This window comes from Acanthochromis polyacanthus, chromosome 6, assembly GCF_021347895.1.
Source record: "Acanthochromis polyacanthus isolate Apoly-LR-REF ecotype Palm Island chromosome 6, KAUST_Apoly_ChrSc, whole genome shotgun sequence".
NCBI classification, from domain to species: Eukaryota; Metazoa; Chordata; class Actinopteri; family Pomacentridae; genus Acanthochromis; species Acanthochromis polyacanthus.
The window spans coordinates 32,794,443-32,821,119 of NC_067118.1; the positions used below are offsets into that span (position 1 = coordinate 32,794,443).

At 39.9% G+C, this 26,677-nt stretch overlaps 1 protein-coding gene across 1 annotated transcript; it reads right to left on the reverse strand.

Annotated features, from left to right (window-relative positions):
• Positions 1–48: 48 nt before the first annotated feature.
• On the reverse strand, positions 49–26,553 carry dnah12 (dynein, axonemal, heavy chain 12). Its single transcript, XM_051949953.1, has 74 exons — positions 26,414–26,553; positions 25,996–26,220; positions 25,762–25,849; positions 25,631–25,657; positions 25,347–25,536; positions 24,846–24,903; positions 24,587–24,745; positions 24,297–24,492; positions 23,755–23,943; positions 23,519–23,672; positions 23,343–23,434; positions 23,060–23,238; positions 22,824–22,959; positions 22,595–22,720; positions 22,371–22,505; positions 21,347–21,540; positions 21,020–21,263; positions 20,724–20,909; positions 20,435–20,635; positions 20,126–20,320; positions 19,909–20,030; positions 19,687–19,822; positions 19,456–19,602; positions 19,167–19,286; positions 18,725–18,881; positions 18,436–18,608; positions 18,144–18,296; positions 17,804–18,043; positions 17,355–17,600; positions 17,107–17,226; positions 15,495–15,604; positions 15,179–15,362; positions 14,890–15,030; positions 14,715–14,798; positions 14,303–14,491; positions 14,061–14,180; positions 13,705–13,893; positions 13,477–13,628; positions 13,137–13,275; positions 12,626–12,792; positions 12,264–12,519; positions 11,811–12,107; positions 11,024–11,202; positions 10,710–10,902; positions 10,397–10,558; positions 10,101–10,295; positions 9,773–9,906; positions 9,532–9,694; positions 9,344–9,424; positions 9,046–9,222; positions 8,812–8,943; positions 8,581–8,670; positions 8,357–8,497; positions 8,009–8,250; positions 7,768–7,915; positions 7,521–7,666; positions 7,155–7,369; positions 6,865–7,057; positions 6,564–6,756; positions 6,291–6,463; positions 5,871–6,011; positions 5,595–5,753; positions 5,175–5,470; positions 4,203–4,456; positions 3,941–4,081; positions 3,689–3,826; positions 3,375–3,608; positions 3,104–3,292; positions 2,241–2,344; positions 1,940–2,144; positions 1,678–1,815; positions 1,471–1,562; positions 1,054–1,121; positions 49–841 (listed from the first exon to the last, which is right to left on the reverse strand). The coding sequence occupies exons 2-74, from the start codon at positions 26,202–26,204 to the stop codon at positions 648–650; spliced, it is 11,910 nt and encodes a 3,969-aa protein (XP_051805913.1). The 5' UTR covers positions 26,205–26,220; positions 26,414–26,553; the 3' UTR covers positions 49–647.
• Between the last annotated feature and the right edge of the window lie 124 nt (positions 26,554–26,677).

Below are 26,677 nucleotides of genomic sequence, written 5' to 3' on the forward strand. Positions count from 1 at the left end.
ACCAATATAACCAGCCTGATGCTTAGAAATGATTGCAAAACCAAAAGGTTATACATGCTGTGCTTACTTTATTGATTAATTGAATGTAAAGCCTTTCATCCTTTGAGTATTTAAGGAATAATTGCTTTGTGTAATCATCATGTACAGCAAGCTGACATGGAGAACAAACATGAAAGTCAGCATAAGAAGCTGCATGCGATGTGCTTCAAAAATTCTTATTAAATTAGAACCAATGTTATGTAATTGTTTTTTTTAAATATACATACTTTTTTCTCTTAGAATCAATTCAATATAAAGTTAATGAGGAATGAGAGATGCATAGTGTCATTCTTTTCTATTGAAAAGTCAGAGTGCATCTAGCGCAGATTTTAGGATTTCTTTGTGTATTTTGGTACCTTTCAGTTTGTTATCTTTTGGAGAAATCATTGTAACTGTGTATTTTGAAGTAGGTGGAAGACAAACTGAAAATGGTACCATGCTATGAACCTTTCACGCTATCCAAATCAACCTACGATCAATAGTTTAAAAACACATACTCCACAATCGGTCAAGACATCATGTTTCATTTTGCATTGTAAAAGAACACATCACTCTGCCAAAATGTGCCACAGTGAAGTGTTTAAGTCTTCAGTCTTTGGTATCTGATCTCAGTCATCAAGCTGGCAAAGCAGGGCCACACCACGCTTAATCCAGTGTTGCGGACGCTTGTTGATGGGCAACGTGATGGAAATGACAAAATTGGTGGAGTGACCGGTGGTAGACAACGTGCCCTTCCTCTCACTGGTCTTGTAGAGAGGACACACGTACAGTTTCTGAGGCTGATCACTGCTTTTCTTTTCAGCTGCGTGGAAGAAAAGGAAGCAAAGAAACAAAGAAAATGTTGAAGTAGAGAGTCAAGAAAATAGAGAGGAAATAAAAAAACTAGATATATATTAAGGTATAATGTAGCAGAAAACACATACAAAAATGTATTTGGAATGAATCACAAGTATTTCATTCATGATATATTTGAAATGCTAGCACTGGCAGTGTACAAACGGAGGTATTACTGACTGGGTTTTATCCAGATGATGGGCATCAAGTCAAACAGGACTTTGGGGAGCTGCTCAGCCAGAGCACCACTGGTGATAGAGACAAACAAAAGCTCACTATGTATGGCTGCAATTTTATAGTGTTGGGAGAAGTACACTACACACCACACTATAAAAATGATGAACAATCTCCAATATAAATATTCACATGAAAATGTATGTATGTAGTGCTGTAGTAATAAGAGCCACTAATATTATAAATATTTCCTTCTATTATGGAGCAGAGTATATACAGTAGTTGCATATACTCTACTCAGCAAATACTCAGTAAAGTACCTTAAATGTACATGAGTACAGCACATTTAATCAGTTACTGGCACTGATTATTGTAAAGTAATAATCATAGTCATTACTCTAAACCCCAGCTATGAACATCTACCTTATTTTGTCCCATCGAGCTCCATCCAGAAACAATCCGTTAATGTAAACACCATCCTCAGGCGCTGTGTTTGACTCATCAATTGAAAGAACCTGTAGAATAAAATCACAAAACAAAAATCACAGGTCAGACCTTAGGGCTGCAAAAAAAAAAAAAAAAAAAATTAGTTATGGAGCCAGAGGGATAATAACAAGTGATTCTTCAGACCTCAAAATCAAAGCCTAGCAGGTCAATGGGGATCTGGTATTTCCTGGCGTAGTTCTGCATAGCCCCAGTAAGGAAGGCTTGAGTGAAGAAGAAGCCAGACAGCCAGAACACACTGGGCTTACTGGTGTCATACCAAACCTATGGACACACAAAGTCAAAGTAAAACAAAACAGGAGTGAAAACGTAACAAAGCTCCTATAAATGCATAGTCAAAACCAATAGTATCCTTCTCATCCGAGGGATCGTTGTCAAATAGTCTTACTTGCAAAAACTTGAGCCTTGAAAGAAAGTCGGTAATGTAACTGCCCAGGGGCTTCAGGCTTGGGTAAGAGCGCTTGGCCCATTTTTCTGGAACCTTCCCCACCATCAAACTGCCTGCAACCGCCTCAAGCTCTGCATCCATCACCACCAAGCCCTTAATAGCCTTCAACAGGTTCTGGAGACTCACACGAATCGTACGACACAACCTGAGTGAGTAAAAAACAGCAGTTAGTTCACATAAAATGGTTGATAATGTGTTGTATTATGTTGGTAATGTGTTGCACTGAGCTGTTTGTTCGTACACATTGTATCGTTCCATCTCTTGGACGAGGACCGTGTTCATACTTTCTTCGTAGAGCACTGGAAACTTCAACAGAGCTGCTTCTGTGTCAAAATTGACTGGTAGCTCGGGAGAAAAAAAGCAAACAAGCAAGTTTTAAAGTGCAGTGCTTACAGATTATGATCAAGAAATAGAAAACAGAAATCAGCACTCTAGCTGAGAGCTGCAACTGTGCTGAGATAATTTGTATTTCCTTCCAAATAAGTAATGACACACCTAATACACCCCACATAATATAAAAGCATAATATTAGAGCATTTCTGAATCTTTAGAGCTCAGAGCAAAATGCAAATATCAGCATGCTAACATGCACACAATGAGGGTGCTAAAACTCTCATATAAAGCAGGTATAGAGTTTACTGTGTTAATTATTTATGAAATTGGCAATAAAACAAAGCACATTATTTACATGAATATGTACTAAACACCATGATAATCCATTAAATAGTTACTAAGTCACTAAGACATTTCATTATGTACAGCACAAGAGAAAAAGTCGAGTAACTGCCACAGCCAGCAGGATTGTAAACACTGGGTAGTATGGATGTCGATATGACGTTTTGTGCCAATTCACGACATAGATGCTGAGATACTGTACTTCATAAGATATGTGAAACTTAGTCTGATGTTGCAAAAAGAAAAAAAAAGTTATTAGGATTCTTCCATCAAGAATCATTAGCATCTGCACAAAATTTTCCCAAGTCATCTGTTAGCTGTAGGGATTTTCTAGTTCGGACGAACAATTTGGACTGACTGTCTGACATCACTATTCCTAGAATAATGTAATTTGCAAGGCTAAAAACTGTGAAATAAAAAGGTTTTTACCTTGGTAAGAATGTCATTCGCGATTTCGTGCAGGGTGTTGTCGCTCCCAGAGGTAGCCCCTCCTTTTGCCCCTCCACCCTGGGTGAGCAGCAGCGAATCAAACAGCACTTTGGTCTGCTGCAAGTCTTTAGAAATGTCAACATTTTCATGCATCCCAAATACCTCTGGATGCTGACTGAATGGAAGTTCCTAGAAGACAACAAAAGTATTGCTACTCAGCTGGAAGTCACTATATAGGAAAGAAGACAATAGACTCCTAATGTGGTGGTACCTTGATAAAGAGAACGTAGTCATCATAGGCTGATTTAGGCGGGGCAAAGTATTCTCCACTAGGTGAAAAAGGGTAACGAAATGTTACAATGATGTCCTTGTTGTAGAAGTCAGCCAAGATTGTCATCAAGAGTCGCCTATCCCAGTCATCTGTCACGCGTCCACCATAGTTACACTCCCCAGTCAGATACGTTATGGCCTCCAGCGGCACCTCATCATATTCATTCACAAATAGCTAAAACAGAAAAGAAATTCTAAGCATTTTTCGATTATTCTGATGGTAGGAACTCCACAACTAAGCCTCTGAATAAATACCTGTAGCTGTCTGATGCTTATACGGAGGTCAGACTCATTGAAACCATAGGGAATATTCCAGCCTAGTGGGCCAAACTTTTTCCTCTCCTGAACAAGAGCATGGAAGAAGCACAATCCATAGAGGAGCTTCTCCCAAATCTAGTGGAAAAAAATACAACATTCAGAGAGCATTCTTTATGTGACAGACCTAATAAATTAATAAATTTGAACACCTGTGATGTACAGTTGAACACAAACTTCTCTTTAGCTTACCATCTCCTTATTGGGACAGCTATTGAAGAAGTCTGGATCAGAAACAGGATCTGACAAATAAGATTGTAGCAGGTTGAGCCGGAGTCCAGTAGGAGGCTCATTTGTCATTTTCACTCCATTCTGCAGGATGGTCACTGGAAACTGATTTCAAAAAGGTGTTTTTTCTTATGTAGCTATACTTTAACAATTTAGCGTCTGTATTTTACTGCTTAAACTGGTTTGTTTATGCACATGTACAGAATGAAATGCACTGTGCTTGTACCTTGGATGAAGGGTAGCTTGTGAGCCAGAGGCGGAAGTCCTGGTGGCATGTTGCAAGACTGAAGTCCTCACAAATTTTCTCCAGAGTGGACATCCAGGAAACGGCAAGGTGACAGTTCTGCAAACACACCCATGTTCCATCCTGCATGGCTGTGGATATCATCTTAGCCGCGATGGGCCCCTGGCCCTGACCCAGAGAGATTGACTGGAACTTGGCACCACCCATGTTCTTGTCACTGGCAAACTTCAGCAAGCCTGTGGAAGGATAATGTTTTTTGTAATGATTTTTAGGTTAAGCATTAATGACCCCTTATGATTTCTGCAGCCTTCAGCATGCAAGTTTTAACGAACTCCCCCTCAGAGTACGGCTTTGATGCTAATGCTGTTTTGCTAGCAATTAGGTAGCTGGCTTTCACTGCAGCATCGCTGACCTCACGGCTCCCAGTGAAAACAGATTGCCGTTTCCTCGAACCCGCCAACAATTCATTTATGTTGTCTTCTCAGTTCTCCTTGCAAGCTGTTGTATTTTTTTCACCATGCCGAGTCTCATAGTGGCGCCAAAGATTAAATTCCTTGCTTGCATACACACCAAGCACACAGGTTTGTCATTCACCTCAGTGAACGAATAGGATAGGAATATGTTGTGCCTTTGTACAATCACTGTGATTAGTTGTTATGCACAATGCACACAAATAAATGTTAAACTGAGTCATAGTGTTGTTGAAATTGCACTTACTCTAATCTCTGGTTGTTTCTAATAGAATTTTTAAAAGGACATATAAAGATTTTTCTAATATACTCGTTCTCATTTGCACTAAAACGTCGGAAAAAATGATTGTTACTTCTCGGTAATTATGCTATAAGTTTACTGGTCCGGCCCCTTTGACATCAAATTAGGCCGTACGCGGCCCCTGGACCAAAATGAGTTTAACACCCCTGCCTTAAATATTCTCATTTGTATGGTAGGACTTACTAGCCATTGGATCGGCTCCTGGAGACAGCACAAACACAAGTGGGGTGGTGCAGTTGGAGTCCAGATAGCTCTTGCTGAGGTCAAAGGGAGGAGGCTGGACAAATCTCTTCCCCAGATTTCCAGTCACATATTTAGTCACAGCTGGGACTATTTTGTCAGGTCGCAGACAGCGAACAAGGATCATCTTCTGCAGGTCATTGAGTTTTTCACACCATGGTGCAGGCAGAGCAACATTGCATGGCTCTTTACTGTCATAAATGGCCTTGAAGTCTCCTAGGCTCTTGATGAAAGCCTCTCTGTGGAGTAAATAACAATTCAATCCATTACTCAAAAATAAATCATACTGACCACCAGAAGGGAAGGAGTAAATAGATCCAAAGCAATAAAAATAATTTTGATTGAATTATTCATGTTTTTTACTTTATTCCTTGCAAGCCAGGCAGTTCATTGGCTCTGCAGATTTCATCCCAGCTCTTGTCCTGTAGCCAGCTGGGGTCAGGGTTAGCAATAGTGTTCTGCAGGCCCACTCCCCCAGTCAGCAAGAACATGAAATCAGAGTATTCTATCTCCTCTTTTGCTCTTCGAAGACATATCAGTAGAAGACAGCATTATATATAAAGTATACATATACAAATCACATATTTGCATATGAGCATGTGGATAAAAGAAAATAAGGCTTGTAGCTTTAACACTTACAGTAGTAGATTGCAGCAAAGAAGGAATGAGAAGAGAAGTTTGTCCTTCTCAAACAGAGAACGACAGACGTTGCAGTACAAGTTATAGGTGAAATGATCAATTAGGAACTGAAGCCTCCTCTCCAGAATCTTGGACTTGTTACTGATGAATAAAAGTATAATACAGAGTACTTCAATGAACACAGAACAACTAAAAGTTCCACAAACCTATAGTAAATGTTCTTATCAGACCAAACCATAGCTGAATCTTTGGAGATTTTATGATTGAGCCTCCACAAACAACTAGTTAGTGCCACTTTAATCAAATACAAGCACTAGTACTATTTTAATATAATTTTATTTCTCTAAACTGCTGTTGCTATCACAAAGTACATTGCTTCTTTTGGGACAACACAGAATTTACTCCAAATGCATGACTTACCTGTTTTGTATAGAATTAATGTAGAGGTTGACAAACCAGCTGAGCGAATACTGGTACATGGGGTCTATGTTGGTCAGATCAGCAATACTGAAGAACAGGATGGATGAGTGTTTGGCAATAGCTCTGTAACCCTCTCTGGACTCTGCTATCTTGATCTCTGTCTTCTCTGCAATCTTGGAAATATGAAAACAGTAGGTGGTTAAACTATAAAATGTTCTATTCATCAAATTCACAATCAAGGTCCCATTATGAATATATAGCTCTAATATAAACCTGCTGTTTCTTTGTAATCTCATTGGACATGATCTTTGCTGAGTCTAAAATCTTAATGGCTCTTTCATCCTCCAGAATATTCCCTTCAGAGGACTGCAGCGTCTCCAGGATATTGTCTTCAGTCTCCTTTAGTTGCCTCTTATTGGCAGCTGACTGCAGGATTAACGCATTTCTCTCCTCTTCCAGTTCTGGCCTATAAAAAAAACATGAGGTAAAAACAAGTGGATGATGGTGCGAGTAAGAAGACATGTTTTTCAAGTGTTTCAGTGTTATTCCAAAGAAGTCATTTAATGAATACTACCTCTCCTTAGCCACCACAATCCCCAGCAGCTGGTCCTCCAAGCCCTCTGGAGTAATCATGAAATTGAGCAGAGACACTTTGGTAGCCAGTTCTGGCAGGTAGTGGGGGTTCCTGAGTTTTGTGGTGATGTAGAAACAGAAATCACTGGAGTACTCAATCACACTCTCCCCAAGCCTGATGCAATCCACACCACCTAGGGGAAATAAAAAAGTAATCAGACTGATAATTTTCACCTTTTTAAATTCACATCCTACATGATCCTTTTAACAGCTGTATCACATTCACAGCACCTTGTTTGAAGGTTTGTCTGAGCAGCAATGGTTCCAGAGAAGGGTCCAGTTCCTCTCCTACATTTTCCAGCAGCAAAGGTGTTCCAAACTGAATACAGTTTTCCAGAGTTCTCATGTAGTCCCCATCTGTTAACTTGATTACACTCAGGTTGTTATCTTTCTCGGAATTCTTTACCCACTTGTTGGCTTGACCCTGGGGATCAATCATCAAAGGCCTACAAAAACGACAACATTAAGGAATAAAATACTCCTGTTCCATGATTTTATCGTACTGTTGTTTACATTTAACTAGAAACTGTATTTTTGACAAATGGTTCAATAAAAGATTAAAATTTTCATCAAAACATATCAGAAATACTGGCTCACCATCTACGTGAATTGCTGACAATGACACCATTGTCGATAGAGAAAGAGTCACTGGGAAGGCCTGCAATGTTCCAAGCTCTGATCTTAATAGGATCTCCAAGGGTTTTACTGAGAGAGAAGTCATCTGACGATGGAATGTTCTTAGACTAGAGAGATTAAGGGGGGTACGAAGACAGATAATAGGCAATTACATATTTTTAAGTTCAATGAAATTGAGTACAAAAAGACAGGAGAGGAAGACTGTTACTTGGCAGAGTTTGGTCCAAAGCTTGGTGCAGTCCTGTCTGAAGCCAGCAGTGAAAGCTCCCAAGTATGCAACGACACCAGCAGAGATAAGAACATCTCCAGTCAAGTTGTCATATGTGTTTTGCAGGTCATCTGCTGCTTTAGACCATCTGCTGGCAGATATCCAATAATTCAGTTATATAATATTGTGGATTCAGTTGCAAAAAAAATAAACAAAGAATATTAAGAATCATCATCATAACCTGGCCTTCTCCCCACCAAGACCGCCAATGAGTTTTTCTGCCCTCTCCAGCTTCCTGGCACACAAATCGACCTGGAACTCTAACTGGGCCTTCTCCTCTGTTTTCTCCTCGAAAGTTTTCTGGAGGGCATCCAAGCGGTCCTCAACCTCTTTTAATTCAGACCTTTTCTGGTCCAACAGGACCATGGTAGCAGCTAGGGACTCCTGTGCCTCTGCAAGGTTGGCCTTCTTAGGGGCTACGACCTAAAAACAAAGAGTGGTTGAGAGTGATGTCGAAGCAAGCATGCAGGTACTATTATCAAGACAAGTCATAAGAGAAAGTCCAAGTAAAAATCCAGAAATGTTGCACCTTTGCCACCCTGTCATACATCTCCATTGCTTTGATCCATTTGCACAGGCCCTCTGCTGCAGAGGAGGCTTTTGCCACAACGCTCGGGTCAAAGTCAGGATTAGTCATGTACTCACTACGAATTTTTTGCATCACGGGGACCTGCAATGAAGAGATACATAAGTTAGTCAGCACAAAGTATTTTGTTCTATATATATTAATAAAGTGATATTCCTGACACTCACAGGAATATTGTCTTTGTCATATTCTTTAAGATCTCGTAAAAAGTTAATATCACTCAGTAGCTTCTTGCTTGGACCCCAGAAGTCAAAAACCTAAAAATAGAAAATTTGTTACACATTATAATACTGCTTGTTACACAATGGAAATGAAACTGTTATGATGAGGCGCAATGTTTTTAAGGGTTAAAATAAGCCCTAGACAATTGCCATAAGATTTTTTTTGTTCAGACTGACCTTTTTGCCAGTCCCTGCTGGGTCAGCCACCTTATCTGGCTTTATCTCCTTCATCACGCATACAGCTGCCATCACCAGCTTCACCCCTGATGGGGGATTTTTCATCGCTTTCACAATTGTAATATCAGCTGGCTGAAAAAAAACAGACAACTCAACTTACATAACTGTCTGAACTGCAGTGACCTGAACAGCATAATTTGTTAGAAAAATGCAGTGTAGTTGAAGGGTGTATACCTTTAAAGTCTTCAAAGCAGAGAGAGCAGCCTCCAGAGCAGGAATAGCTTCAGCCAAGTCACTCTCACACTCTTTCTTCAGTGCCTGAGCCTCTTTTGCTTTTACAGTTGCCACCTCCTCATCAACACGCACAATTTTACTCTTGGCTTCCACCTCCACAGACTCCACTTCAATTTCCTAAAAAAAAAAAATCACAAAATACACATTTAAATCAAATATAATTATTTATTAATACTGATTTATATATATGCTCTAGGGTCGCTGTTTAGGCAGCATTAAGATTTGAAATGTAATTCACCTTCATCATTTTGGTGTTGTCAACCTTTGCCTGTTCCAGTTTGGGTTGTAGGTCTACTAGTTCCTTTTTCATCTCACCCACCTACAGAAAGACAGTTGTTGAGTAGATAAACACAAAGCTATGCTTCACATTTTCAAAGAACTACAGAAAAAGCAATGAAACTCAGGTAAAAATGGTTATTCATATACCTGAGATTCAGCGAAGGCTAGCTTATCCAGACCGTTGGTATACCTCTGTTTTGCCTGCATGACAGTTTCTCTTTTCTGAGTGAGTAGTAGACGGAACGCCGCAATCAGCTCCAGGTAGGATGTGGGAGTCACGTAATTATGTCGACCTAGCTCAGAGAGGAATCTGCAGCGAAAACAACAGTACAGGTACGGGTATATATATATGTACTTTACCCTTGAATATAGAAGATGTAACCTATACCTCTGTGAGAGCTGTTTGACAGATGTATGAAACGTTTTGCAGATGGGTATGACCTCCCGCCTCTCATTTTCACTCATCTCCAGTGACCCCAGGAAGGAGTTGGCTACTCGCTCAAGAGCTTCCTCTGGCCATGGCTGTTAGGGCACAGAGAAGAAACAGATACTAAGACATGCAAGGATAGACTGCTTACATATCTAAACATCTCTTTCTTTTTCTATGCATCATTGCTTCCTCTAAAATGTGCAGACCTGTGAAGTTCCCATCTTATACCTTTGCATTTAAATGCAGATATAATACAAATAAATGTCTTCCAATGACTATATTGTACCTGGTACCAGTCAATGGTACAGCAGTTAATAAGAGATGGAAATTGGCGGAGGCGATTTCGAAAGGCATCTCCAATAGGACTGAAGGCCACAACAATGTGCAGGTTCTCTCTACAGCGTGCCACGAAGAAGGCAAACAGGGTCAAGGGGCTCAACTCCAAACTCTTATTACCAGCCTGGGCTATGGGACGTAATGACTGGAGAAAAAGTAATGAAATAAGAATTATATTAAAAGCAAATTAAAGGGGCATTTATATAATTGTTTTAAATTGTTTCGTAAGGGCTTTCAATAACCTACTTCCATGATCTCCTGTTTTTCGTCTATGGCAAACAAATTGGGCACCTCTCCGGTATTCAAGACACTGTCCACATCTTCTAGAAAGGCCTCATCTTTGATCTGAGCATCAGTTAACAAAAACACTGTTTTCTGTCCTTTCACCCCAGCATTTTTCAGCAGCATCTGAAATTCAGAGAGGCAGAATATTGTGACGATGTATGCTAAAAATGTTTTAAAATGCCACAGGATCTAAGACCAAAACAGTATAAAAGAACCATATATAAGACATCAGAATAACAGGACACAGAATGCTTTTGAAAGCTAGAAAGCTAACCTTGAGGTCATCTCTCCATTCAGTCATGCCATAGCTCTTAGAGATCTCAGGCTGGAACATGGTCATGTGCGCCATAGATGTGGCCAGGCGGGTGATGGACTGGCGTCCACTGCCTCCCACTCCCACTAGCAGGGCGTTGCCTCCTGGCTGCTTTAATACACGGCTGATACGAGACAGGTGCTCCAAGACATAGCTACATGAAGTAATTCATTTTTCTCCATTAATTAAGACTTGTAAACAGATCAAGTCAGCTGGTTGTACATTTACTCTTATTACAAGTCTATTAATTTAGTGAAATAACTAAAACAGTTTACCGGAAGATGACGAGGTGCATTCGATTTTTGTGCATCTGGTTGTATTCTTCAAGACATGACTCCACCACCTGAGCAAAGGTATCCATTGAGGGCACCTCTGTGTACAAGCGCATGTCATCTTCCAGCTCAGGGTTCATGTAATCACCAAACAGAAGATTTCGCATGTCTTCCTCAACAAGCTGAAAATGGAGGAACATTGATGGCACAAATTCATACGGATCAATTTTTGTGGCATTTTCCAAACATATCTAATATGCTCGTAAAAAAAACAGATATTTAACAAACTAAAATTTTATTAAGATCTCAGACTGCCAAAGATGTTTCATGTCAGCTCTCACTTGCTCCATTTCCTCTTTAATATAACAATTACAAATCACATGAAACCACAATGGGGCTGCACAGTGGAATAGTGGTTAGCACTTTTGCCTTGCAGCAAGAACATCCCTGGTTCAAATCCCAGCCTGAGCCCGGGATCTTTTTGCATGTTCTCCCTGTGCATGCGTGGGTTTTCTCCGGGCACTCCGGCTTTCTCCCACAGTCCAAAAATATGCTGAGGTTAATTGATTATTCCAAATTGGCCGTTGGTGTGAATGTGAGTGTGACTGTTTGTCTATATATGTAGCCCTGCGACAGACTGGTGACCTGTCCAGGGTGTCCCCTGCCTTCGCCCGAGTCAGCTGGGACAGGCTCCAGCAGCCCCCGCGACCCTAGTGAGGATAAAGCGGTGTATAGAGAGAATGGATGGAATGGATGAAACCACAATAGGGATAAGTGAATCTCAGCTTACTTTACTGCCTTGTTTCAGGTGGTCAAAGACCTGGTCAAAGGACTCTTTAAAGTGATCTTTGACAATGCCATTCATCAGCTTGTAGAGCCATGCTCGATCTTTATCATCCACCAGGCGGTCATAATAGACGCGGAAGACCTCATGGACAAACAGCCGTATCGCAGTGCGTTTGTTGTCCAGAGATTCCTTCTTCAGCAGCAGACAACCTTGAATAACACGTGAGAAGTCCCGTAGGTTGAAGGTGTAATGAGACTTTGCTGGAGTTGGAAGCAGATTCTCCATTGCTCTCTTATACACCTTTGGAAATTAAAAAAAATAAGCAAAGAATTAGAATATTGGAAAAGACAATTGGATGGATATTTCCGATTTCTATGAGCATTACACACATGTAAAATACATTTATGAAATATGTGAACATTTCTTGTGATATCACTGTGTGTTCAGGGAACTTACTTCCATTGTGGCTGTCACTATTTGGTTGCCAACAGTGAAATATTCAGGTGGAAATTCATTGTTCTTAAGATAGAAGGCCACGATGTTGGAGAAAATGCAAACCATGGTGTCATCACTGAAGGCATTAATGCTAAAAATGTTAAAATGCCGCAAGAAGCGAGATGTTACAGCATTCCTTCCGCCACCAGGGGGACCCATAGCTGAGATGAGCTGGAGGTCGACAAGGGTGATCCTGGAGGTATCCTTCAGGTCATACCTGCCAGAGCATAACAGAAGAAGTCTATTTAATGAATTCAGTCTGTTTTGTTTATTATACTCCTCTTGTCTGAATATGAACCTGCCTAACAGCAAATAGGTCATACCAGTTTCCATGGTCTATGTACTGCCGAAGAAGCTCCACAGGAGGCTGTGCTCCAAACTGTTCCAGCGCTGGCATGTTCATGTCATCTACAAAGATGACACACTTTTTTCCTATGGGAGGCCCAAATATCCCCTTCCTTCTCTTATCTAACCTGGACATGATGATATTCTGGAAGAAAATAAATGTAGAAAAATGATAGTGAAAATAAATGACGGGGGGTATGTTTTTACATACAGACTAACCCTGTGTCATATTGATATTTTCCACATTCGGAGGAATCTGTACAATATTTGAATTTCCATATATGAAAGAATCTCGACAATATCAACATTACTGCTGATCACCATTACTTTGCCTCACTATGGCGTGAATAAAAGCTTTTCTTATCATATTTCTAAGGTCACATCACAATATTTGTAATTAAACAAGTAATCTATCTATCTATATAACGTCTTAGTAATCAAAACATTTATATAAGGATAAACTTAAACCATGTTTTACTAAGTGCTGACCTGGGTTTGGTTTGCACTAGTGCGTGCTGAAAAGTTGATAAAGAAGGGCAGGTAGCAATCTTTATCAAGATTGTTCATCAGTTTCTCCTTTACATATAGTGACTTCCCAGTGCCAGTAGGACCAACGAACAGGGAAGGGCTGGGCAGCAAAACAAAAACACATTAACAAATGGCAATAATATAAAAAAATAGATATGCATGTACATGAATATACATAAAATATTTAAATACATGCACCTTAAATAGTGTGACCATATAAACAGTATATATGACACATACAGAGTGATAACTCATGGCAATAATGCCTTTCATTTCTAACATTTGAGTTGATCATACTAACATTCCATAGCTGATGCAGAGGTCCATCAAGTAGGTGTAGCGAACCGTGTCAATGGTAGGTACAATGATCTCTTGCACTTTGGTGTTTTTGTCTCCCAGGTTGACATTTTTAATGGCATCATTCCAGTGAGCCCATTTGCCTTTTCCTTTAAACTGTAGAAGAGATAATAACATAATTTACTGGTTTAACACAAGTGAAATTCTTCTAAGTAATGTATTTACACAATACCTCATAAAAATAGTCATAGACCAGGCCTTTCTCCTCTATTGGACACTCCCATTTTCCCACTGTTTCAGGGATCTGATGTTCTTTTGTTTTTCCTGAAACCGTCACCCTGAAGAACTCACTGAACTTCTCTCTGCTGTCTGCATCACAGCTGCCACCCACAGACCACACCAGGGAGAATGCAAAGGCTGCCTGTAAAAAGAAAGAGAAATGTCATACAGCTTCACTGAAATAGAATGTGGAAATGCAAAAACGCTTGCATGGAGGTGCAATGCTTGTAAGGTGCACATCCAAATAGAAATTTTGAATAAATATGGTTAAAATAATGTTTAAAGTTATAAAAGATTTTGTCCTTTTACCATGATCCAGGTGCGAATATTTTTATCCCCAGGTTCTGTTTTCAAAGGTTCAGTGAGCAGCATCTCAAACAGTCGACACAAGGACAGCACAGTGTTACTGTCACTAGTGGAAACAAGTTCCTATAAACAAAATCATAATCTACCATGACATAACATCTGTATTTTTGCCATGAAGAAATGTACATTTTTAATCGTTCTACAGATGTTTCTGTCTAGATTGTTTTGGGGATAGTGCCACTTACTCTGCAGTGTTTACGCAGCATCACAAGGGCAGGTGGCACGAGCCAGTGAAAGAGCTCCAGCAGCAGGGAGCGACGGTCGGCAGTCTGCAGAGCATCAGGAAGAGTGTTCATCCAGGAGATCACCAAGGGATTCCAGCCTAGCTGAGATGGCTCCATGTAGATCATACCGCATCGACTGACTGTAGCAGGCTGCAGCAAAAGAAAATAGCTAACAGTATCCAACTAACTTGATGAAGGCAGTTTTATACCATCCAGTTACATCCTAGCAATGAAGCTACAGTAGATTAATTCACTGAATGAATGCTATGAAGTATCATGTCTACCTGATGCACTACTCAGCAAATTAAGTAGTAAGAGTTACATTTTCAAATAAGATAATTTGAAAATGAATTACTGCAAACAACCAACTTACAGAAGCCTGTGACAGATCCATTGCTTCAAAAATGAGACTCATCTGACTGGACATCTGAATGATCTCACCACTCATCAGGCACAACTGTGGAGGGAAGTAGTGCAAAAATGACTTTACTCAAGCATATGATAAACAAATATGGAAAAATGTCAAACGTATACTTTGTATTGTGTACCTTTTTGTTGTCATCCAGAACAGTGTTCATGCTTTCAATCCATAGTGTATCTATAGGACCATCAAACACCACCCATTTGCGGTGTGGTGTGTCAGCTGACGCAAACTCACGAAATGTGTTGGCAACAATCCCATCTGTCCACTAACAGGAAGGGAAAACCAACACATAAAAATAATAATAACAATAATAATAAATGTTGGCCATATTTTGTCCCAGGTGTGCATTAATACTGTAAACACGTAAATCTTGTATTTATGTGTAACACAGAAATTCCCAGAAATTGATCTACCTCATGGGAAACCAGGTCAAACTGCCCAAAGAGCTGCCCCATGGTAATGGACTTTGGGTTCAGTGTCCTAAAGATGACCTTCTCCTCCAGACCATCCCCTCTCTCATTCATGAGAGTCAGAGTATCAGCTAAAACATGTAGCACTTTAGTTTTGCCGGCAAAGGGCTCTCCCACCAGCATGAACCTAAACCGGAACATCTTGATGAAATATTGTGTTTTGGACAAACACTTCAAATGTACCAAGCATGTGAAAGTGGAAAACATGGCAAGGAGGATATCAAAACACGACAACATGGAAAAACAAATTATAACATACCCATGCCTAACTATCATCATCTCATATGTCTGGATCATCTTTTGTAAGAAGACTTCTGTTGGCTGTACATTGTGATTTTTACAGCACTCTTCAGCAGCCTCTAGAAACAGCTGATAAAGACAAGAATACATTGGTAAATAGATACATACTGAGTAATAGATACAGCATATAAAGGGAAGGGAAGGGAGACTTTCTTTGGAGTTGGAAGATGGCCACCAAAGCGTGTCGGAGCACTTCGCTCTCCAAGAAAAGTCTAAATACAAGAAATTTATTTGCGGTGTTGGCTGCACACTAAGTGTTTCACTGCCTGAAAGGTTAAGGTATCATCTGAACCAAAAAAGGTATATTAAAAAATGCCAAAGCCACGGAAAGAGGCGTTGGACACCAGCGAAATGTCACGCCCTGAGGAGAGGAGCACAGACAGCGCCAGCGGTACCTCAGAGATATTGAAAGAACTTAAACTGTTTCGATCAGAGACGGCAGGCAACTTTGATGTGCTAAGGAAGGAGGTGAGCGATATAAAACAGAGCTTTGAAGATTTAAAAGCAAGAGTGAATGATGCAGAAAAGAGAATTGCATGCAACGAGGACCGTGACATGGATTTAACGAAAGTGCTTTTTCACTTCATGAGTAAACAAAAGCAACTCGAGGAGAAACAGGAAGATCTGGAAAGTCAAACAAGGAGAAAGAACTTGAGAATTTACTCGGTGCCGGAGAAAACAGAAGGAACAAACATGATCGAGTTTATTTGGAAATTTCTCCGTGAACAACTTAATATCCGAGATGAGATTCACACTGAGAGGGCACACCGTGCAGCAGGCAACGCCAACACCAGGCACACGGACTATGCCAGATCCATTATCGTTCGCTTTCAAAGTTTTGGTGAGAGGCAGCGCATTCTACAGACTGCATGGTCTCTGAAGAAAATCCTGATTGATGACCGACAGATTTATTTTGATGAGGATTATACAGCAGAAGTGTTTAAGGAGCGTGCAAAGTACAAGGACGCAAGGAAACAACTTCTGGAACGTAAAATAAAGTCTCGAATCCTGTATCCAGCAAAACTTAAGTTGTTTCTGCAGGACGGGAAGACAAAGACTTTTGACAATCCACGAGATGCCGTTGAGGGTCTAAAAGAGTTTGGCGTGACAATGGAAGCTCCAAGAAAGGAGCCGGACTGGGAGTCAGCACAGCGGGCTGCAGGCTGGCAGTCTCCCCGTAGCAGGAGCAGGCATGCTCCCGCAGGAGAAATAACAACCAGTGTAGAAACTCTTCGCCATTCTTTGGACAAGTTTGAAAAGGACAAGTCAAAGGATGAATAAGGTATGTGGAAAAGGCAGTGTGACTATGGGCCTGGGGGTCTATTAGGAGCACAATAAGAGGAACTTGTATGTGCTATGACCGCAGCATGTGAACAAATGCTGACGCAAGCCGAGGATTTAGACTTTCATGTTTATGACTATGAACATGATGTGGATTCTGAGACCAATTTGGATCAAAAGATAATAGACACAAGCAAATATTATACTCACGGTGAATTTAATTGTAATGTTGAGATGAAAGGATTGTTAGATTTAGAGGAAATTTATGAGTAACGGCATCAGCATCTGACCTTATAGTCAGCCTTCGGAAGGGAGATGCCTGGGAACAAATCGCTGGTGATTCCATTGAACAGTGGAATATCATGCGAGAGAAACTTGGGCTCATTAACATCCTTTATGGATCTCAGGAGCTGAATGTTACAACATGAGGAAAAAGGTGAAAGGGTCAAAAATGGCATATTGATTGAAAATTCAGTTTAAAAGGAGAAAATACCGTTTAAAAAATGTTAAGCAAGTTCATTCATTTCAGCACACATACCAAAATGTCCTCATTCTCATCCGGATACTTGAGCTTGAGGTTTCCTGCAGCTACAAGCACTGCTTTGACAGCCCTCATGCCATAATCATAATGGAACTGAGAGGACAGCTGTTCTGAACAAAGCCTGTAGGTCATCACTATCTTCACTGAGAGTGGTTTGGCATTGAGGAAGCCGTATGAATACAAAGAGATCTCTGCAATCAGTGCATAGTTGGGGACCATCATTGCTACTGTTCGGAACAACACCTACACGAAAGAAAAATGAACAAAAGTTTGTATTTCCAATGTTAGACAGTGACATATTTCTTTGTATTATGTTACATTATTTTAAAGGTGTTTGCAAAGCATTGCAGTGTGTCAGTCAATGCTGCAAAGTAAACAGGAATGTTTTGAGAAATTTTATAATAGCACAGACAACGACAAATATTCCTAACTGACTAAGCACAGACCTTGAGATTGTCTGGGAGTTCTGAGCGTCCTGCATAGCCAGGGTTCATTGTTATGGACACAAAGCAGTTGGGATTGAGTTTAAGCATGGTTCCTTCAAAGTCAAAGTACTCCAGCTTCAGCTCAATGGCTCTTTGGATGCAGAGAACTTGCTGAGCCACGACAGACAGCACCTCCAGCTCAATGCGGTTGAATTCATCAAAGCATGCCCAGGCACCAGATGAAGCCAGACCTTTAAAAAACTATGAGAGATTGATCCAAAGTATATGTTAACAGTGTAAAACGTATAAATAAATATGGCATGAGAATTAATAGAAATTCAGAATTTGTTGTAGATGTTACTTTTCCCATAGCGAGATAATCCAGTCCATCTGAACAGTTAAAGACCACACACTGTACAGCAAGAGCTTTTGCTAGATCCTTGGTGGTTTCTGTTTTCCCTGTTCCAGCTGGACCCTCAGGTGCACCACCCAAATTCAAGTAGAAAGCTCCGATCTAAAACAGACAGAGGGTTTTGCAAGTTAATGTTTAAAAAAATGACAATTAGTATTATTTCAGTAAAGGAAAGAAACAAGTATTCATATTGAAGTAGACTTAAATATATATAAATAGACAATTTGTGAGATCGTTTTACCAGCGTTCGGTAGCATCGGTCAGTCAGAGGGGTGATGACCAGACGTGGAGAGTTCCCCAGGTACTCATAGGCGTATTTAACATCACAATTGATGATGCGAACACGAACATTGTCATTGCTCCAGTAGTAACGCAGCTGGGCGAGCCACTGGAAGTCAGTTTCATGTGACACACCTATTAAAAAGGGACAACAATGCAAACATTTTATCTGGGTGCTGGTTTTGGATGATGCTCTGATTGCTGTACAGCACTTTGGTACAATGATGAAACTATTTTGTGCTTTGAGGTACCTTTCCCAATAAGTTCCATGACTACATCCCTGGCATGGACATCGATTGTGACCAGTGCTCCCAAAGTAATCCGTGTTTGCTTGGGAAGCTTTCCCCTCACCAGCTCTACAATGTCATTCAGCTGACTCTGGAGTTGCTTATAGTAGTTCTTTAAACCCTACAGAGAAAAAAAACTCAACAATTACTATTTAAGTTTATTCCTAAGGCGAAACTGGTCTCGTGTCATGTTCATTAAAAGAATATTTCAGGTCATCTGGTCAATAGTGAGAAACATTACAACTTTGGACGACTACAATATTAAAATTCGTAAATGTACGTTTTATTTGACTATTTTTTAAAGATAATTATACAATATCTAATGATCAATGTCAATGTTGGATGAATATTGCTTTAGGTATTTGAAAAACAAAACAAATTTAGAGAAGAATGTGTAAAGACCCACATCAGCCCCTGCACTGATGGCCTCATGAACTTCCAAAGTCCAGAAAATCTGTGAAGTGCAGAGCACCACCTGACCAGGCCACTCCTTGACCCACTGGTTCCTTGCAGTCTGAGCATAGGCCTGTTCACACAACCATACACAATCACACGGCTTTCACTACATTGCTTTTACATTCATGTATAAGATGAACCTCATATTGTGCAAATGGGTAATATGATCCATACACAACATGGTGGCATTGGAGCATAATGCTGTGAATTATCTAAGGTATGAGGAACACTGATCTCACCACTCTGGACCGGGCTACTACATCTCTGACACTTCGAAGCATCACATCCTCCACCTGAATCAGCCACTTCTCCACAGCTCCTTTGGCTTCAGACGTGGAGATGTGCTGGATTAATGGAACACGCTCCCCTTCACTGCTATACATGGCCTGGGCAAGAACAAAGCGTAGTTTCAAACCGCTTAATCAACACACAGTGTCATTTAACAATAACATTATGTGTCACTGCCTTGCCTGGATATCCAGATTAGGTAGGAAGTCCAACTTAGCAATACCCTCAAAGCACTTCTTCAGATGTGGCTGCACTCGCAGTGGGTCCTTGGTCTCAGAAAGAATCTCCAACATTTCATCATTAGACAAGAAGAAGAACCTGCAAGTAGTATTAATAACAAATATCAAAATCTGTGATATTCACAAAGAACTGGACTAGAAAATATTAAAAATATTTTTGCTTACCGAGGAAAAAAGAGACGTTTCTTCTCCAGATAAGCGTTTAAACCCTTCATAATGTTATCAAGGAGGGCATTGGAATCTTGCAGTTTCTCTAGCAAACCAGGAAGCGAGGTTGCTGGCAGAATCTATGATTACAAATCACAAGATCACTCAGTTATCTTGCATATAACTGTCAGTATATGTTTCAGATTTTCTTCTTTGCAAACTTTCTAATTTTTACCTTAGGGTCCTTAACACAGTGTCTCATGACCTCTCTCCAGTTTCTGTCAACAGTTTGGAAAAGTCGTCCCTCTTGTGGAATCTGCTGCATGATGTCCTGAGACGAGAAGATGGGCTCCAGGTAAAGCCACTGGGACTGCACCTTCAGCCACTCATCTATGGTATCCTGGATACGAAGCAGACGCTCCTCCCACAACTAAGATCCCAGAACAAACAGTGAAAACTTTATAAAACTGAGATATAGGCAAATGACTGCAAAAGTGAGCACTTTATCGTTGTTCAGATTAACTCTCTGAAACTTGAAGCTCACCTTGATTTCATTTTCAAAGGGTTTAATGAAGGGCGAGCCTCTCATAGTCTGAGTCTTCACAATTTGGTCATTTAACACTGTCTGGATATCATCCAAGGCAGTCAAGATGGACACCCCAGTCTCCCTGTAAGGTTGATGGTGGAAGGAAGTTTCATCCCAAACATGCACCATGGCTTGCATAGCCTTTTCCAGGGAAAACTCCTGTAGAAAAATATAGTGTGAGCACAGTGCAATTAGCACACATAATTACAACATGTACAAACAAACACAAAATTTCAGGAGTTCTTACTTTACTAGCAGCAGCACTGATGGATTCAAATTGGTTCAGGTAAGGAGCCAAGTTTTGTTTGAGAACTTTCTGTAGGGTTGTGCCAGACTCAGGATTGAGGTTATACCCGACTATCGCTGACATCTGGTCCCAGTGGCGGGTTCTGATACCTGGGTTACACAAGATGGACACTAGAGGGATATGCTCCTGTTGGCGCAATCACATTCAACATAATGGTTTAGCATCAACAAACAACACTTCACTTACCACAAGACTTCATTCACGAACCTCCTTCAAATGATAGTTGCATACAATACCTTGAACTCTTTGATCTGCTCCATTATGTTGGAACACAGAGTGATTGTGGGGCTCTCCTGCTTCTCTGGGTCATCCTCAGTAGATTTTCTCTTAGTCCTCCCCGAAATCTTCTCCATCTCTTGTGCGGCCTTATTCTGTTTCTGTTGGAAAAACTTAAGCATCTTGAAACTCTCGCGAAAGAATTCATCCACTTTTACCTCCATGCTCTCGCCATCCAAGTCTTGAAATGAACCATTCATCCATCTATTCAGGAAAAGAATGAAAGGTTATTAGTAATGTTTTTTTAATGTACTGGATATACAATATGCATTCAATTGAAATCTGACCCATTTTCTGTGCGCTGCCACTTAAGGACAAATCCAAACAGCTTCTGGTATGGCTCAATACTCTCCTTGATGACGAGAACTTGTGGGTAACTTGTTGGGTCCATTTTGTAGAAGGCCTCCTCTTTGTTAATGAGGACAATATTGTCTTCCGCCTCCTGGAGAAATTTCTGCACTGATCTGACATCTGCAACATACTGTCCAAAAAGCAGTACCAGTTACATCTATGGTGTAAGCTAGATATTAGATCTGCATTCATAGACTTGTTTGGCAAGTAATCAGTGGCTATTTGACAAAATCTAGGTATTCCGGTTTCCTGTTGAGGTGTATTAAATACATCGGGTGAATTTCATGGACTGTGCATTCAAGAAATATAAATATGTCTAATTTCATGTAATAGTACTGCAGGAAAACCCCAGTAAAATCTGCTTTACGATCACTACTTACTCTGTATTGACACTGACAAATTTTAATGAATACTTGAATAGAATTTAAAAGTCCTCCTAGTTAATGAATTTGTTCAAGTTTGTTTAGATGAACAGGTTGACATTTTGCAAAATGTGCTAATCAGGTTTCTTGCAGAAAGTTTCAAGACAAAATCAATAGCTCTCTTGTGGATGTCTGTTGAAAATGAAGCTGGAAAGAGCAAAATATTTCAGCCCAGCATAAAGCTTGGAGAAAGGGTGGCAGCTAGCCTCCAGAGATGACAAATCCACCTTCCAGCATCTCTAAAGCTGACTAATTGACATCTCACATCTCATTATCATACAAAAACAGAATTATTCTGAAGACATAAACACAGACTTCCTGAAGTTTTTGAGATGCTGGCAGCGAGTCTTTGTTACTTTAGAGCAGAACCATCCACCTGCATCCCTGGTTTCTGGCTTCAGCAGCATTTTTATCATATATTTATCAGATGTAAGAAAGAGATCCACTGTCTCATCTAATGCGAAGCAGGAATAGAAATATATTGCATTCAGCAAAAATATGTAATTACTCCTTGAAGAAAGTCTGAAAGTGCTAATACCTGCTGCATCATATCCAGCTCAGAGCAATATGGGAACTCCTCTGTCCTGCGTCCCAATTTTTCCAGTTGCTCAATTAATTGTTCTCTCTTAGCATTTAGCTCTTGTACTCCTTTCTTCTTGGCCTTCTGTATCATCTGGAAAATAGCACAACTGTCCAAAATCAGATCATTTATAAAAATAAAAAAACACGACAAACTACTTTAAGCAGATCCAGGAGTCTTACCTCGTCACTGAGTTCAAATACATCAAGGATGTTTTTTGGCCAGAGAAGAACTGTTGAATTAAGCCGCAGATCTTCAGGATCAATGACGTGGGCATCCAGAAGATAGTCAAGTCTGCAGTGGGCTTCCTGGTAGAACACAATACAGGTTGTCACCTATGTCTATATTGATGGAAGATAATTGAAATCAAGACAAGAAACAACAGTTCAAGCCATTTATCAGAATATTCACCTTTATTTTTTCAGTAAGTTCTGCAGAACCCTTTGTCTTCATGAAATTTATATATCCATCCATCTCAGCCATTTCATCTGTACTCTCTGGGACCTTCAGAGCTTTCTCTCTAATGGTTTCAAACTCATTGCAAATTCTTTGTAAAGGGACAGAAAAGATGAAACAAATAAAAATATGAGCATTTTAAACAGAGTGAGAGCTTTTTGCAAAAGAAAAAGTAATACAAAGAGACATACTGTAGATTTTGCTCACGGTGGCTGATGATCAGTTTATTCAGAAGCATTTCAGCATAGGTTTTGGCTTTGTTGGCCAGCCCTTGTTTCAGCTCTTCACAGTCCAGATGAACCATTGTGAAGCAGGCTTTTGATGGGAGACTGATAATCTCCTTTGACAGAGCACGAAACTCCTTCACTTGCTTTAAAAAGTAGTGAGATTGCACGTTGTCATGTAAAAAAGTAAAGCAAGGCAAGAATATGTATATAACATATATAGTATGAATTCAACTTCAGGTTTGGTTACCTCAGTATACTCGTCAAAAGAGTGTTCCTCTTCCATAAACTTCTTTACCCGAGCCAGTGCTGTTCCATTGGCAAGCCAGTCATAGCTCTCAACTGCAAAATAATCACTTAAAGTTAGCAATCGACTAATTTAATGAATGAAGTAACAATAGAAAGTGACTGGAATATGGACATCACCATAGCTCTGGAAATGTTTGTCAGGTTCTTCTAGATTTTTGCGCACAGCGTCTTTCACAGTAACCCGAGCTTGAGCGAGGATGTGATCATCCACCTTAGCATCCACAAATGAAGATGTGGTTTGTGCCAACCAAGACTGGACAGTCTGTACTTTCTGTGGATCAATATCAAAGATATTAGTAGCAGCTCAAAATACACTTTTGCATTAGAAATGTGCCATAAAGTAGGAACCTCACCTGCAGTGTATGTGTGATGGCATTAAGAATCTCAAAAACTGCTGATTCCAGATCTTGTAAGGTGGGGTAAATCTCCATCTTTTCATCATCAAATGTCAAAGCCATACGAAAGACTGGCAAGCAGTGGTGACTGCTTGGATTAAACACACTAGCAAACTCTTCCACATTTGTCTGAAGCAGGGATTTCAACTAAGAATTTACAGTAGGAAAAATATCTCTTAGTCTAAATGTGCATTCAAGTAATGTACATACAAAGAATTTTGAATCACACATGCATGTAAATAAAAAATAAAAACATAACACATTTAAAAACGAGTCAGGTAATTGGCTAAAAGACAACTGCTCGAACAAAAAATGAACTATGGAGATCAAACGGCTGCATGTGCACTTCATGAGGTTACAGCTTACAATTTTTCTTGACTAATTTACTTTCCTACAGCAACAACAATACATAAGCAATATACTGAAATACTTCTTTTGATGCCAATAAAAACTATAATTCATGTAAATAACTTAAAATTGTCAATTATAGCACATCTCACCTGATTGGATATTAGAGTGGATGCACAGTTGTAGAAGGAATCCATTTTCTGCTCTTTAACTCTGTTCAGTATTTCCTTGTTTGTTAATAAGTGGATGACTTTGGGAAACCAGGTATTCATGATGCGATCTTCTGTCCTCTTACACTCAACAGCCATTTTATTCTGAAGGCTCTTACAGTCCACAGGCCCTGATGCTCTGTATCAGCAGAAGCTCAAATTCAGTCAAAAATAAACTTCATATGAGACAGCTTAAGTACGTGCCTATTTGCCTACATGTTGTCTTTCTTTACCTGAATCCTGAAAAATCAACTAGGACCAACGGAGAAAATGTTGTGTAGCCAATATCCAACATAGTTTGCATTACAGGATGAAGAATATGTAAATGTGCCTTTATGATCCTGCGGTTTCGGATGAAGCTACCATGCCATGGTGTGGAGAAATCAAGAATTCTGCAAAAGATCATAAACACATTTTACAAACGGGCATTAAATCAGATTAACTACAACTTGAGTATTGTGCATAAATCATTTGTGCACACTGGATACTTACTCTGATTGTTTTTCTGAACTCTGTCCTTCTGTTTGTGGATTACTTAATACTGTGCCTACTAAAGAGAGTAAACATGGCATAACGAGATGTGGTGTATATAGCACTGTGCAAAAGTGTTAGACAATTTAGGCGTTAGATTCTTATTAGTCACACAATATCATCAGGGAGGATGAGATCATCCTAATTTTTTCCTGAAGCAGACCCAAAACATATAAAGTCATAAAGAATTATGTGCTATAAGCATAACATAATCAAGTCAGTTTGGGATTACATGACGAGAGCAAAAGAACTGTCAGGAAGTTCAATAAGATGTTTGAAAAACTGTGCAACAAGCAGGAAAATGGCAACACTAAACATTAATTTATTCTTTCCATACAACTTTCTATTAAGTCAGTTGTAAATAAAATCCATTCATGACAATTTTTCTAAAAGCATCATCAATTTTTAATGGCTAAAACTGCAAAGCATTGACATTCTTGCGATACAAAAAACTGCCAATACCTGTGTGTTTGACCATCATACTGTGGAACTCGTCACTGACTTCCATGCAGAGCTCCTGTAGTAGTTTATTTGCCTCTGTGCTCTTTTTAAGTCTAGAGGGAACTCGGACAACAATGGAGTCCAACCAATGCTGCTGGATTGGAGCTAAAGGCCGGGTCTCTACGCACTGCCTCATGAACATGTAGTTCATCTGCAAATAGTACAAAATACAGTAAGAGAGGTGTAACAAAAAGAAAAATAGAATCTCTTCAGGTGTCAAATTTAATACTGGAAACTAAACATACCCTTCTTTTCCGCTCCTTACTAAGCATCTGTAAAGAAGATATTGAAATAAATTCCATCATACTATGCAACAGTTCTATATTGTTATTATTATTTGGAACTGTGTGCATATAGTGATAGAAAGATATCATACAGAAGGTGGAAACTGTGGCTCTGGTGACAGGCTGCGCACAACTCTCGTGTCCTTGCTGTGTCTGGAATCCCCCATTACTCTAGAGACCCTGTAATAATTCAGTCAACAAACTGTCACACTTCAGGAAATCCAGTGGCCTAAATGATCTTTAACTGCCAGAATAGACGCCGCTGTTGGACAAATGTTCTAGCTATTATTGGGGTGCTAAAAGAAAATCATGAAAGGAAAACCTACATTAAATGAAGTTGCTTTTGTTGCACTTTGCTCCTCCTGTGCCTCAGCAGCTTCTTCTGAGCCGCTATCTTCTTTACTATCTCCTCCTTTAGTGCGGTGGCATGTTCAACATCACTCAGCCGCTGCGTCCCTTCAATTGGGGGCAGGACGGGAAACTTTGGGAGGCTCCGCACCGGTGGGGCTTTGAAAACATCCGGTGGGGTAGCCATGCCTGGCAAAAAGCCACTAAAAATAATTTTAAACAATTTAGTCAAAAAATAGTCAATGCACGACAAAGAAACAGCCGTTGCAAGCTAGCTAACACTAGGCTAAAATCTAGTGAAGGTATGCTAATCTTAGTTGTCTTGCTTCATTTGAGCCTGAACAAGCTAAGGTTATGCTGCGGTCATTATCGAAAGGTAAAATGATATTGGTTTACCTGTTTTGTTAATCAGTGTCTTCACGCTCTGGTTAATTGGTTTATAGCTGCCTAAAAATTGTTCAAGTTAGCCGAAGTAAACTCCTGAGATGTTAGTTAACAGGATAGTTACCAAGGCAACGGTAAACGGAAGGAGGCAGGGCCTGTTATGCTTATTCATGTTGCTAACATCTACAAACTGACGTTAATGTCGGAAATTTACAAATTTGAAAAGGCAATAAATACACAAGAAATTCTCATAATAAAATATATAAATCCAGTAGT